Below are 13,526 nucleotides of genomic sequence, written 5' to 3'. Positions count from 1 at the left end.
GAAATTGAGCCGGATCCACGGCAGATCTCGGCCCAGGAATTCATGAAGTGCCACGTGGAATGACCGTCTAGGATAGCGTGGTTGAATGCGCACCCGATTGCAAGCCCGTCTTTAACCTTGGTGAACTGTGCCATCCAGAAAATATTAAAAAAAAAAAAAAGAAAAAAAGAAAAACTTAAAATCAAAGACTATGTGGCTCCGACATTAACACGAAGACCAATGAGAATGTGTTTAGAAGCATCAATAGGGTAGGATTGTGCCTTTCACAAGGGGTAAAACAGCCATTTTGCTCCCTCGATATTTAGGCACAAGAGTCACGGTGCCTTTTAGGCTTTTTTATAAATAATAATTAAAAAGAAGGAAAAAAAATGTTCTAAACAGCAGCACTACCCGATGATCACACAAAAATGATTACAAAATAACTACCATATCCCTTCCTTAAGAAAGTCAAAAATCCCAAACTCATCCACATCCTATGTAACAAGTGGTGAAGTGCAATGAGCATCGAACGATTGAGAGCAATCGGACACGCGCCCCACAAGGCTCTCAACCACCCCATGCTCACGGCACCGATGCAACCATTGCAAACGATTTTCACAAAACTTATTGTGTGTGAACATAAGGACCATGTTGCCTTTTAGAAACTAAAATATAAGACTGTGTTTAGTAGTCTTTCAATCACAGAAACGACGTTTTCATGTCAAAAACTAAATTTTCAGTTTCTATGTCAAAATGTGATTTTAAAACAAAAAAAGGGCGTCTGGTGAACTTGTTTCAGGAACGATTACCCTAGTTTTTACCTTTTTTGTATTTGAAATAAAACCAAAATGATGGAATAAGATATTGTCGTTCCATCATTTTAAGTTTTTAGTATTTTTTTTTCTTTTTATTCCAAAAAAATGAAAAAACACTTAGGGTCCGTTTGGTAACGTTTCAAGAAACGCGTTTCTGTCGTTTCTGTTTCCAGAAACAGTAGAAATGGAGCAAAAAGCGTTTGATAAAACTGTTCCGTTTCACTTATTTTTAGAAATAGAAATAGAAATTTTTACTTATTTATGATTCAAGAAATGACCCAAGCGAAACAAGTTCAACTTGTTTTGACGTTTCTGGAAACGACTTGTGGCAATTCTTTCACTGGTTACTATCGACTTCTAAAAACATGACTTATCAAACACCTTCAATTCTATTTCTGTTTCTAGAAACGAAAATTTATGTTTCTACCGTTTCTTGAAACAGAAACAACAGAAACGTTATCAAACGGGCCCTTAATTGACATGAAACGTTTTATTTCATTTTTTTTTTACCCCTTAAAACGGAACGCAAGAAACTTTTTTCTGTATAACTATCTATCCAAAACACTTTTTTCAGTTTGTACTTTGTAGAGCACTCGAGTCAATGATTTCATCAAAAAAAAAAAAAAAAAGGCACTTGAGACAATGAACTGAACTGCCTGTCCCACGTAACAGTACACCAACTGTAGTCTCTCTCTCTCTCGATCTCGAAATGGAGAAGAAAAAAAACCCAGGAAAATTTGAGTACCTGAACGGCCAGCAATGGGCGGCGGAAACCTTCTAAGTTCAGAACGCCAGTGTAAGGAACGATCTCCTGCAACAAGAAGGAAGACTCGTCTTCCCCAAGCTCATCAATGCCGACGCCGTCAACCGCCGCCTCCACCACCTCCACACCAACATTCTCGACATCACAGACAACCCTCAACACACCTTCCTCATCTTTCTCCAATCTCCCAGCCAATGGATAAAAATCCGCAAGAATTTCCCCAAGTGCTTCCTTCATCTTCCTCACCATCGCCTCCCAATCATCAATAAAACTATTACCCTTATACAACAACAACTTCTGGTTGTAATAAAAGGTCACATAAGGAAGATCAAATGTAACCAGAGGGCATTCTCGTCTTCCCAAATCCTTACTTGGGAGAACCATATCCTTCTTAGTCACCTTCACCATCTTATCTGCTTCCTTGCTCCCATTCTCAATTGCCATCTCTGTTACAAAGAAAAGTAAAGAGAGAGAAACCTGGTTATTGAGTGTGAAAGGAGAAGAGGGAGGTGAGGTTTACTTATAGAAGAGATAGCATTAATGGGTTCACGAGGGTAGATGTAATCCATTAAATACAATTTTTTTCTTTATATCTAATCCTTTGTTTGTTGTTGGGTTTTGGGATGGGAGTTCATAGTTGGAGTCAATTCTTGGGGCCTCCATGAACCGGGAAGCAGAAAATATAACTCTGCTTTTCTATATTTGTCTCTTACTGTCAGCCTCGGCCAACCGATTTCTCCACTAATAATGAGAAATTTACTTAATGAGTCGGAAAGCATTTTGACTTTTAGAGTACTGGGATTGGCCCATTTCTTTTCCAATGATGGTAACGACCTTTGTTGATATTTAAGAGAATTAAACTCAAATTATCTAATTTTAATTATAGATTTTTGAAGTGGTTGATTTGAATTCAAATCCTCTGCGTTGAACGGTGAGTAGTTGAGATGGTCTAAATATGCACCCCAGTTGTTGAATCCTCATCGCAAAGGATTTTAATGTCTTTTGGGCTCTTTTTTAATGATCAAAGAGAAATAAATTTCATTAAAAATATGGGAAAATGTTCAGTATATTGCCAATATACCGTAAGTTAGCACCCACTGTGTCTATCCACTAACTTACCTTAAACCAGTGGCCTAGCTATCCCATTCCCTAAAAATAAATATCGTTATTTACATGCCAAAAAGAGGATTTCATAATTACAGCTTTATAGGCCAAACTTCTTAAAAACTTATAAATATAATTTTTTGGTTGAAAATCAACCTGTAAAGAAGGTTTGATAATTAGGGATAATTTCCAAAAAAATAGAGAACAAACACCGAGGCCATGCATCCTGAACATGTTCGGGAATCATCCATGGTAAGCTTCATAAGTCTGCCTAGATGGTTCATATTTGCCATCCCAAATCCAATGATTTCATAGGGTTTTTGGGATTAACATATTGAGTTTTTGAGATTTGAGAGGCTGATTATAGGATTTTTAGGACTGATTTTTTTATCGAAATCAACAAGAACTGGGCCTACCTCGATTCTAAGTTTAAAATCATCGGAATTAGATCAATCAAATTGGTGGATTTAAATCGTAATCAATCGTCACTGAACCCGATTCCAAAAGTATCAAACTGGTTGCATTGATTCTAGGATTTTGGAGACTGCATTACTGTATTTTAGGATCTAAGGGACCGATTCTAGGGTTTTTGAAAACATTGCCAGCCGATTCCAAAACATATTCCACAGGGACCCATCCTGATTCAAAGTTTAAAATGTTTTGGAACATATGAAGGCCTTTCACAGTTCACACTGTCTAGGGACCCTATCCTAGGTTGACTAGTTTTATCAATCAATGTGTAAGGTACTTGACAAACCAGACGGCCTGGTTTTTAACAATCAATGTAATCATTACGTTGTAATGTACTTAGCCATACCACATGGGCTGGTTTAATCAATATAACGTAGTTACCAAACACACCCATTGGTCACATCCCGATCAATGCACCGGACCCTCTATAAGATATGAGCCATCGCATCTCTAAATTACTTAGTATTGGCCGGATCGGGACCAGTATCGGTATCAGATTTGATCAAGAATTCAAGATTGGATCGGTGGTAAAAGACCATTTTGCCCTCAAAGATATTGATTTCAGAGTATATTATTGACAAAAATACTCTTTTATGTATAATTTTTATACAGTTCATCGACCTGGTATTAGTAATAGCTGATCCCGGTAAGGCCGATCCAAGACTAAAACCTCAAAACATGCGAAATCGAGAACAAAAGTTGAATTCGTGAATTGGATCTAATTTATTTATGATTAGATTTAAAGAATAATCTTGTTGTAATCAAAGTTCAGGAAAAAGAAATTGTAATCTTTTTTTTTTTTTTTTTTCCAATTAAGATAAAATCCGTGCAAGACAATGATTGATAATGACATCATAATAAATTCTTTCATCGACTCAAAAAACATTTTGAAAAAAAAGAAAAGGCAATCAAAATATTGTTACAATTTTTTAGTTCACCACTTCAATGACAACAAGAAGTGCATAGTAAAGTGTTCAACAACTTTGGTACAAGCACATTTGCAATATTACCCTAAACTAACAACTAGTCACGAGAACACAACCAAAAGTGCAACCACATATTAGGATTATATGTTCAACAAACATATCTGGGACAATAAAATAAATTGCCACATGGCAAATAAAGCACTGTATAGAAAAAATTATGTCTGATTCTGTTGAAGTCTAATTCAATCAAATACTATTTCACGTATTTGGATACATTTAAAGCATATTCATGCAAACCAATGGTCCTCTAACAATTACCATGCTCTATCTCCTAATCTAGGTTATGAAAATCGAAATTAAGGATCAAATTGGTCAGTGCTGATTCTATTCAAATCAGGTTAGAATCGGGCTTAGAAACCCTAGAATCGATCCTATAGATTTGAAAACTCAATGATTCGATTAGAAAAAAACCCTAGAATCGACTGGATTAAAACGTTCAAAATTAGAATCGGTTATGAGCGATTCTGATTTTTTAGACCGTGCTCCTAACCCTAGATTTTCCAAGCCCTAAAATTTCAGATGTTGCAGTTATCGGCATTTAAAATGGACATATAAAAAAGTTCCAATCAAGAGTTTCTAGAAACTGAGACGCATTGAATTCGAGTCCATCTCAGATGGCCCAGCCAGCTTTTCTTGCTTTTAATAGGCTTTGCATGCATGAGTAGTTGTTGATAGGTCCCCCCTCAAGGCCTCAGCCACTGCTTTTTCAACCAAAATCTCAGTCCTATGGATTGGACATAATAACAGACTTCATTAGTATAACAAGTTTGGTAACAGTTAGATGGTAAAGAGAAAACCCTGAACGCTTCACTAGTGTGACAAGTTGGTATCTCTGTTAATCATCATGACCTTAATTTGGGGGTATGAAAGAGAAAGTCAGAGTTAGGGTTATTAAAACACAAGTTATTTTGGAATGGAAATGAAATAAATAAATGAGAAATGAATGCTCCTTGATCATATAGCCCATGTGCTCATACACAGAGCTTTATTCAGGTGTGCTCATGACTTATTTTTAAGGGCACTTGAATTGTCCGATATTAAGGTGATGTATAATTGGAAAGGAAGCATCCATTGTTTTTGCTTTAGTTTTTATGTGTGGAAGGTTTTGGGTGGTGTCTTGAAGGTTATCCGGGAATAGTGAGAAGTATTATCAACTTCATACTATAGCGGGAGGTAGAGCATTTATGGATAGGCTAGCCATGAGAATCATGGCATAGGTAAATGGGAACGAGGACACAAGCCCCCCATATTCCGCTTATCTTGCTCAACCCACATGGCATGAATCACTGAACCTATACACTCACAAATAGTTATGCTTTGAAAAACACGTGATTCATTAAGTGAAAGATGCTAACCGAATAGTTAGAGATGCTGCGAGCAAAGATTATGACCTTAGATGGATATACTTTTCTTACACTCACAATGTAATGGCAAAAGTTTTCCTTCACTAGTAGGAGTGAAAGAATCTTCAAGGCTCTCTCTTGAGGTGCAATTGAAATCATCAGCAATATTGGTAACTCTTCTATAAATTCCGTCTCTTTCTTTCTGAAAGATAATATGGAATGCTTCATTTTTTAAGGTGGGAGTAAGTGGTTGTAACTTCCCAAGTGTTGAAGAATGAGTTTCTCTTAACTTATGATGAAGGGAGAATCTCTTTATCCATTAATTATGATGATCTGATTGGATCAAATAATGATGTTTCAAACTTTCGACAGTAGGGAGCAGGAGTTAACGATGACATTCACTCTTTCCAAATCCAATCATGTTTTCAAATTATCATAGATGAATAGAGAATCTCTAACCTAAAATGAAGAAAAACAAAATCGAAGAAATAAATTGTTAGAATAGTAATTCCTTTAGAATTGAGTTGCTTAGTAGGAAAGACAAATGTCTGACATAAACAATTAAAGGTGGTTTATGGATTAAAGTATGTTTATCAGGGTTTAAAGAAACGAAATCAGATCTGCCATTTCAGATCAGAATCCCAATTCTGACTAATCCGGCTTGTCCTATCTTTATGCTTAAACTAGGGTTATGACATTAGAATGAGTCCACATCTTGACATTAGAATGAGTCCACATCTTCTATAGTGAGCGGTGAGGTGAGGTGAGCATCTGGGCACGCAACCCAAGTGGCTCTCAACCACCCAATGCTCATTGGACCGGTGCAAAGGCTATAGACAATTTTCACACCATTGGAACGTTGATTCCAGGGTGATTTAGACCGATCTGTATTGATTCCAAATCAATCAAGACTGATATAGATCTTGATTCCGTGTCTTTAAACCCTAATGTTTGCAAAGACTGAGCTTCTATGTTAACAAACCTCATTAATATCTAATAAGATTATTGAATATGAGTGGAGAAGATTGGTAGGGTTTGTGAGGGTTTATACACAATGCTTTTAAAACCATACAATCCATTATTAGTCTAATTAACTTAATTGTGACAAATGATTCCTTACATTACATTACCAATTTTAATAAAAGGGAAAAAATATTAAGAAAATAACACATTAATTAATCAAAGTTGGAGCAGTTGCAGATCGATCCACCATTTTGGTGATTCATATTTCATAGATTTAATTAAGTGTCCTTCTAGTTTGGGATTATTGATAGAAAATATATGCGCAACACATGTATGGATTCTGTGCTTTCAATTGTAGGTAAATGATCTCTTGCCTATGAACTTTGGGACCATCTTTCTATAAGACTCTTGGCACTCATTTTGCACATCTTTTTGTCTAGGTTTAAAGTTTTTTCAGAATTATAGAAGTGTTTTTTAACTTTCTTTATCTACCTTTTAGGAGTTTATTCTCGTGCTTTCAATTGTATATTTTTTCTAATAAAGGCTTTACTGTAAATAGGAAATACTGCATATTTGATTCCATCCATAAATCCATTTTCTTCCCTATGAGCGTCTTGAGTGAAACACTTAAAAAACAAGCAAAGAGTTATGGTAGGAAATAGGGTATCTCCATTGACGTAAGGTTTGAGTGTTAGCCAAAACACTTGGGATTATTGTGAGCCGGGAAAACAACCGAAGACTTGCAGTGAGCCACATGGAAAACTATATGTAAGGGCTTGTTGTGATCCCAAGAAAACAATTGTGAGAAGTCTTAATCAATACCATTTGGAAATTGATCATATAATGGAAAATCCAAGTGTGTATCACTTGGAAGTGGATGTAGGCAAGGTTGTCAAACCACTCTAAATTTTATTGTTTCCATCTTTGTTTCTTTCTCCCTTCAGTTTTGTTACTAGTAGTTTCTTACAACATGCATTCATCCTTCGATTTGAGTAAAATATTTTTAAATCGTCATAATATTCCGCATCACCCAATTCACTCCCCTCTTGGGTTGCCTACCAATCCCACACAACCATATTTTTTCTATACACTTTTAAGATGGTGAGACCATCTCAATTCTACTTCTACACACACATCATGTCACTGTAACACCCATGCATGAAACTGAACACTGCATCATTCCACAGGAGCAAGAGGTAATGCACAAACCAAAGTGCTAAACTTTACTCATGGTATCTGTAGAGTTCATTCTTTTCAGCACATCAACTGATCAACAGGGTTCCTTTCTACACTGAGAACATAGCATTGATTCAATCACAGATATAAGGGTCAATTTTCAGACTGGTACGCAAAAGAGTCCATTGTGGTAGAACATGCAAGGACAGTTTTCTACTCTCCTAACTCATGGCAACATAAGGAGAGGACTTGTAAAGCCTAGGATATAAATTCAGAAAAAAAGCAACTGTTTCCTGGATTATCATCACGTCCATTAGCTCAAATATTCATATTCATCATACAGAAATAACAAACAAGTGTATCCTTTAAGGATAGAAATAACAAACGTGTGCATATGAACATGCACATACACACAACTCAGTTAAAATCAGATGTTGATGATTTCCAGATACAAAGTGGAGAAAATGACGCAAACACCATAAAATATTAATTGATGTTGAATTGCCACTTAAGTTGTTGAGCCTGCCACCGCTGCCCAATAATTACAAGGCCCATCAAGGCTGCAGCGACACATATAGACCAAAATGCATTTGCATCCCTTGCATGAGCGAGCGTACAAAGAAGCAGCCCTTCTCTTCCACCAGGCTTCGCTTCACAAGGAAGGTCGTGCCCATTATACTCATCCTTTTTGTCGTGACTTGTCGATTTTGACAAATCTGAAGGCGAATTTAAGCTTTGGTGAGAAAGATCACAGTTGTCCTCATCATACACTGTTGATCCACTATCATTTGCTTCAGCATGAAAAGAACCGAATTTAGCAGCACTATATATACTGCGCTTATCATCAACCAGATTCAGCCCTTGCAAACCTACGTCTTCTTCAAACTCTGTACTGTACTACCAACAGACAAACTATTACCTTTTTCATCAAAGAACTGCATTCCGGGCAAATCCTCAGGCATTGTCAATCCTTTCATTTCCCAATTTTCATCATTTTTCTTGTCAGATCTGTCCCCTACCTCCATATCTAATCCGGCCACCTCGTTTCAAGCAACAGGCAGGTCCTAGTCTCATTATCAATCTCACTGTTATCTTGGTCCAGTGGGAGATTCTCATGCTGACTTGGTGGGAACACAAAGTGACCAGACATGAACATTGCACGAGAGGTTTCCTGTTCATCCTCAACAAACTCATGGCCCTTATCAGCATTAGATTCAAATCCTTCTGGACCAGGAGGAGCAGCAGCAGCAGCATATGTTGAGGCTGTGAGTGACACAATTTCCCATTCATTTCCACGGGAAGAAGGTTCCTCCACCCTTCTCAATATCTTCCATTTTCCAAAATTCAGATTCCCTATAAGATCAATAACAATGAGCGAAATTGGCCTAGTCATACCCAAAAAAATATAATAAGAATAAGAATTAATGATGAGTCATTATATCCTCTCACATTTTAACTGGAAAAAAAAAACCAAAGAGGTGAGAATAAAAGGTTTAAATAAATAAGTATGAAACAACTTCAAAATTTGAAGTGCCGAGTTGCTTTACGAATAGAATCTACAAACTCTTTGAGCCCCCCATTCCCATTTCGATGTGAACCTAGGGTTTCAAAATTTGGAATCCGATCAACTGAGGTCAATCCTGATTCTAGCTAAACCCACTCGGCCAATCTCCCTTCAAAAAACTAAGGTTAGGGTATATTTTTTGCTCGAATTTTTTCAATTCCTCACTAATCTTTATTGATTCTAATTCGACTCATATTAGAATCGATCAAGAGCCATCAGGATCCCAATTTTGGATGACATGCTACGTGTATTGTCATCCAAAACAGAGGCAACACATGAGGTTAATAAGAATTGGGAATAATCATCTATTGAAAAACTCTAAGACTTTAGATGGTGTCATATACCAATTCATCTCTTCACCTAATAACTTAAGCTTTTGGATTGATTTATTCAACATAATGAGCTTCCGAGGCCTCATTTCATTCATGCACTAGTCTCTTAATGCTTGAAATTGAACGTGAAGCCCATACAATGATACAAGATACAAGTTACAAACCAAAAGTGGGTTGGGTTGCGTTGGGTTGGGTTGGGTTGGGTTGGGTTGGGCTAGGTTCATCCCAAGCTTGACTGGATTGGGAAAGCTAATGCACCTCAACATGTTTTTTCATCATCATTGTTCTAGGTTCAACCCCAAAACCTACTTCGTACAAAACCCATGTGTGAAAATCGCTTGCAATCATTGCATTGATGTTCATAGCATCGGGTAACTAGGAACCCTTCGGGATGTGTGCCCAGATGCTCTCAGTCACCGAATGCTCACTACATCTCATCATTCACCGCAAACAATTTGAACCCCAAAACCGACATGCTTTTCCTCACTTTTCTTATCGGGAAAAAAAAAGGAAAGAGTTTTTACCCCCTCCCTTCCACTTTATTTTTTTGGTAGAACCCTTCTCTTCCATGAAATCATATCCTCTCTAACGACTGACAATCTAATCAATCTCTAATTAGACACCGACACACTTGAAGTTGCATGTCCCAAATTAACTATTGAAATGCGTGCAGATGCTTGATTACAGAGTACCAAGTAAACATGGCAACCTTCAAAATTGCAAAAAGAATATATTTACATTCACTTAGCAGACTGAAAACGGCTCCACATATTGAAGATTGAACACACATTGAATGACAAAAGAAGTTCAATTCCTATAAGCTTAAATTTTCCACATAGAACTTGAAGGAAAACCCATAAATTGAACACTTCTGTAAAATCTTATTCGAATTTAACCAGAAACCATTAGCAGTAGTAGACACTGAAGAAGACTGATCAAGAACTACAAAGTTCCACACTAGCAGTAGTACTCCAAGAGAGAGAGAGAGAGAGAGAGGAATATGAACCAACTAGGAGTCTAGGACTAGTGCTCCTCCATGAGAAACTCCTTATCTTTCTCCAAATTGTTCATTGCCTGAGCTTCCAAGCTGATCTCCACATCAATACTCCTCCCCCCACCCTTGCCCTCATACAGATACACCATCCCATCAAACTTATTGTTCTTCCCACTCCTCACCGCCTCCGGCCTCCCGCACCCAAAATCGATATCATAAACCTTAAATCTCGGCGAGCTCCCTACCGCCACACGATTGATCCCCGCATCCTTCCACTGGAACAGCTTCGGCGACGCGTCCCACTCTTTGTTCCGACCCTCGATCATTTTCGAATCGTGCATTTCAATTACCTTCTGCACCATCGACGCACCGAACGCTGGCGCGTTCCCCAGCAACGCTTCAGTCGTCGTCGGCGTTGCCGTCGACACCGCCTGAATTAGGTTTCCGAAGTAGTTTTCCGGCGTCGGAGAGTCAAACATCTTTCTACAGTCGGCGAAGACGGTGAAGACCGTGGAATCTTTTGTGTTGAGGTGGCGTGCACGGGTGACAGCTCTCCATATGTGGACCCCAAGTGATTGGAAGGTTGAGAATGGTTTTGAGCCATTTGATAAGGAGGAGTTGACATCAGTTTTTATCTTGTCGATGGCAGAGCCGGAGAATCGGAATATCTTCTCTCTCATCATCCCTGGTGAATTGGCTAGTTGGGATTGGTCAGAGCGGAGGTCGAGCTTCACACGTGTGTTCCTGGCTTTAGTATGGTCATGTAAAGGTGGGTTTGAAATTGAGCCGGATCGACGGCAGATCTCCGCCCAGGAATTCATGAAGTGCCACGTGGAATGATCGTCTAGGATAGCGTGGTTGAATGCGCACCCGATTGCAAGCCCGTCTTTAACCTTGGTGAACTGTGCCATCCAGAAAAAAAAAAGAAAAAAAAAAAAACTTAAAATCAAAGACTATGTGGCTCCGACATTAACACAAAGACCAATGAGATCGTGTTTAGAAGCATCAATAGGGTAGGATTGTGCCTTTCACAAGGGGTAAAACAGTCATTTTGCTCCCTCGATATCTAGGCACAAGAGTCACGGTGTCTTTTAGGTTTTTTTGTAAATAATAATTAAAAAGAAGGAAAAAAAATGTTCTAAACGACAGCACTACCTGATGATCACACAAAAATGAGTACAAAATAACAACCATATCCCTTCTTTAAGAAAGTCAAAAATCCCAAACTCATCCACATCCTCTGTAACAAGTGGTGAAGTGCAATGAGCATCGAAAGATTGAGAGCAATCGGACACGCGCCCCACAAGGCTCTCAACCACCCCATGCTCACAGCACCGATGCAACCATTGCAAACGATTTTCACAAAACTTATTATGTGTGAACATAAGGACCATGTTGCCTTTTAGAAACTAAAATATAAGACTATGTTTAATAGTCTTTCAATCCCATGAAACGATGTTTTCATGTCAAAAATTGAATTTTCAATTTCTATGTCAAAATGCGATTTTAAAACAAAAAACTGACTTTTGGTGAACTTGTTTCAGGAATGATTACCCTAGTTTTTACCTTTTTGTATTTGAAATAAAACCAAAATGATGGAATAAGGTATTGTCGTTCCATCATTTTGAGTTTGTAGCAATTTTTTTTTTCTTTTTGTTCGAAAAAAATGAAAAAACACAAAGTTGACATGAGACACTTTATTTCATTTTTTATTTTTTATTTTTCCCATAAAACGGAACGCAAGAAACATTTTTCTGTATAACTATCTAACCAAAACACTTTTTTCAGTTTGTACTTTGTAGAGCACTTGAGTCAATGATTTCATCAGAAAAAAAAAAAAAGGTACTTGAGTCAATGAACTGAACTGCCAGTTCCACGTAACAGTACACTAACTGTAGTCTCTCTCTCTCTCGATCTCGAAATGGATAAGTAAAAAAACCCAGGAAAATTTGAGTACCTGAACAGCCAGCAATGGGCGGCGGAAACCTTCTAAGTTCAGAACGCCAGTGTAAGGAACGATCTCCTGCAACAAGAAGGAAGACTCGTCTTCCCCAAGCTCATCAATGCCGACGCCGTCAACCACCGCCTCCACCACCTCCACACCAACATTCTTGACATCACAGACAACCCTCAACACACCTTCCTTATCTTTCTCCAATCTCCCAGCCAATGGATAAAAATCCACAAGAATTTCCCCAAGAGCTTCCTTCATGTTCCCCACCATCTCCTCCCAATCATCAATAGAACTATTACCCTTATACAACAACAACTTCTGGTTGTAATAAAAGGTCACATAAGGAAGATCAAATGTAACCAGAGGGCATTCTCGTCTTCCCAAATCCTTACTTGGGAGAACCATATCCTTCTTAGTCACCTTCACCATCTTATCTGCTTTCTTGCTCCCATTCTCAATTGCCATCTCTGTTACAAAGAAAAGTAAAGAGAGAGAAACCTGGTTATTGAGTGTGAAAGGAGAAGAGGGAGGTGAGGTTTACTAATAGAAGAGAGGGCATTAATGGGTTCACGAAAGTAGATGTAATCCATTAAATACAATTTTTTTCTTTATATCTAATCCTTTGTATGTTGTTGGGTTTTGGGATGGGAGTTCATAGTTGGAGTCAATTCTTGGGGCCTCCATGAACCGGGAAGGCAGAAAATATAACTCTGCTTCTCTATATTTGCCTCTTACTGTCAGCCTCGGCCAACCGATTTCTCCACGAATAATGAGAAATTTACTTAATGAGTCGGAAAGCATTTTAAATTTTAGAGTACTGGGATTGGCCCCTTTCTTTTCCAATGATGGTAACGACCTTTGTTGATATTTAAGAGAATTAAACTCAAATTATGTAATTTTAATTATAGATTTTTGAAGTGGTTGATTTGAATTCAAATCCTCTGCGTTGAACGGTGAGTAGTTGAGACGGTCTTAATATGCACCCCAGTTGTTGAATCCTCATCGCAAAGGGTTTTAATGTCTTTTGGGCTCTTTTTTAATGATCAAAGAGAAATAAATTTCATTAAAAATATGGGAAAATG

The 13,526-nt window shown here is 37.9% G+C and overlaps 2 protein-coding genes and 1 pseudogene across 2 annotated transcripts in view; all 3 read right to left on the bottom strand.

Moving 5' to 3' along the window:
• LOC122085663 (BAHD acyltransferase DCR-like) overlaps positions 1 to 2,058 on the bottom strand; it is a 5,952-nt gene extending 3,894 nt beyond the window's left edge. The window contains exons 1-2 of the mRNA XM_042654158.1: positions 1,540 to 2,058; positions 25 to 125 (exon numbers count right to left, since the gene is read on the bottom strand). Coding sequence (XP_042510092.1) covers positions 25 to 125; positions 1,540 to 2,001 — 563 coding nt within the window. The 5' untranslated portion in view covers positions 2,002 to 2,058. The remainder of the gene's footprint in view (positions 1 to 24; positions 126 to 1,539) is intronic.
• The window catches only part of LOC122085664, a 28,042-nt pseudogene extending 19,034 nt beyond the window's left edge, over positions 1 to 9,008 (bottom strand).
• Positions 9,009 to 10,290: 1,282 nt separating this feature from the next.
• Positions 10,291 to 12,964, bottom strand: LOC122085638 (BAHD acyltransferase DCR-like). The gene is made up of 2 exons (XM_042654128.1): positions 12,448 to 12,964; positions 10,291 to 11,392 (listed from the first exon to the last, which is right to left on the bottom strand). The coding sequence occupies exons 1-2, from the start codon at positions 12,907 to 12,909 to the stop codon at positions 10,520 to 10,522; spliced, it is 1,335 nt and encodes a 444-aa protein (XP_042510062.1). The 5' UTR covers positions 12,910 to 12,964; the 3' UTR covers positions 10,291 to 10,519.
• Positions 12,965 to 13,526: the final 562 nt, after the last annotated feature.

Source organism: Macadamia integrifolia, chromosome 8, assembly GCF_013358625.1.
Source record: "Macadamia integrifolia cultivar HAES 741 chromosome 8, SCU_Mint_v3, whole genome shotgun sequence".
Classification (NCBI taxonomy): Eukaryota; Viridiplantae; Streptophyta; class Magnoliopsida; order Proteales; family Proteaceae; genus Macadamia; species Macadamia integrifolia.
Note: the sequence above shows the minus strand (reverse complement) of the source record. Positions and strands in the feature narration are given on the sequence as shown.

Excerpts from the sequence above, each read along its gene's own strand:
- LOC122085638 (XM_042654128.1), bottom strand. The coding sequence starts at position 12,909 with ATGGCAATTGAGAATGGGAGCAAGAAAGCAGATAAGATGGTGAAGGTG. Across the intron at positions 11,393-12,447 it reads GCCCATTGCTGGCTGTTCAG|TTCACCAAGGTTAAAGACGG; the intron begins GTACTCAAATTT and ends TGGATGGCACAG.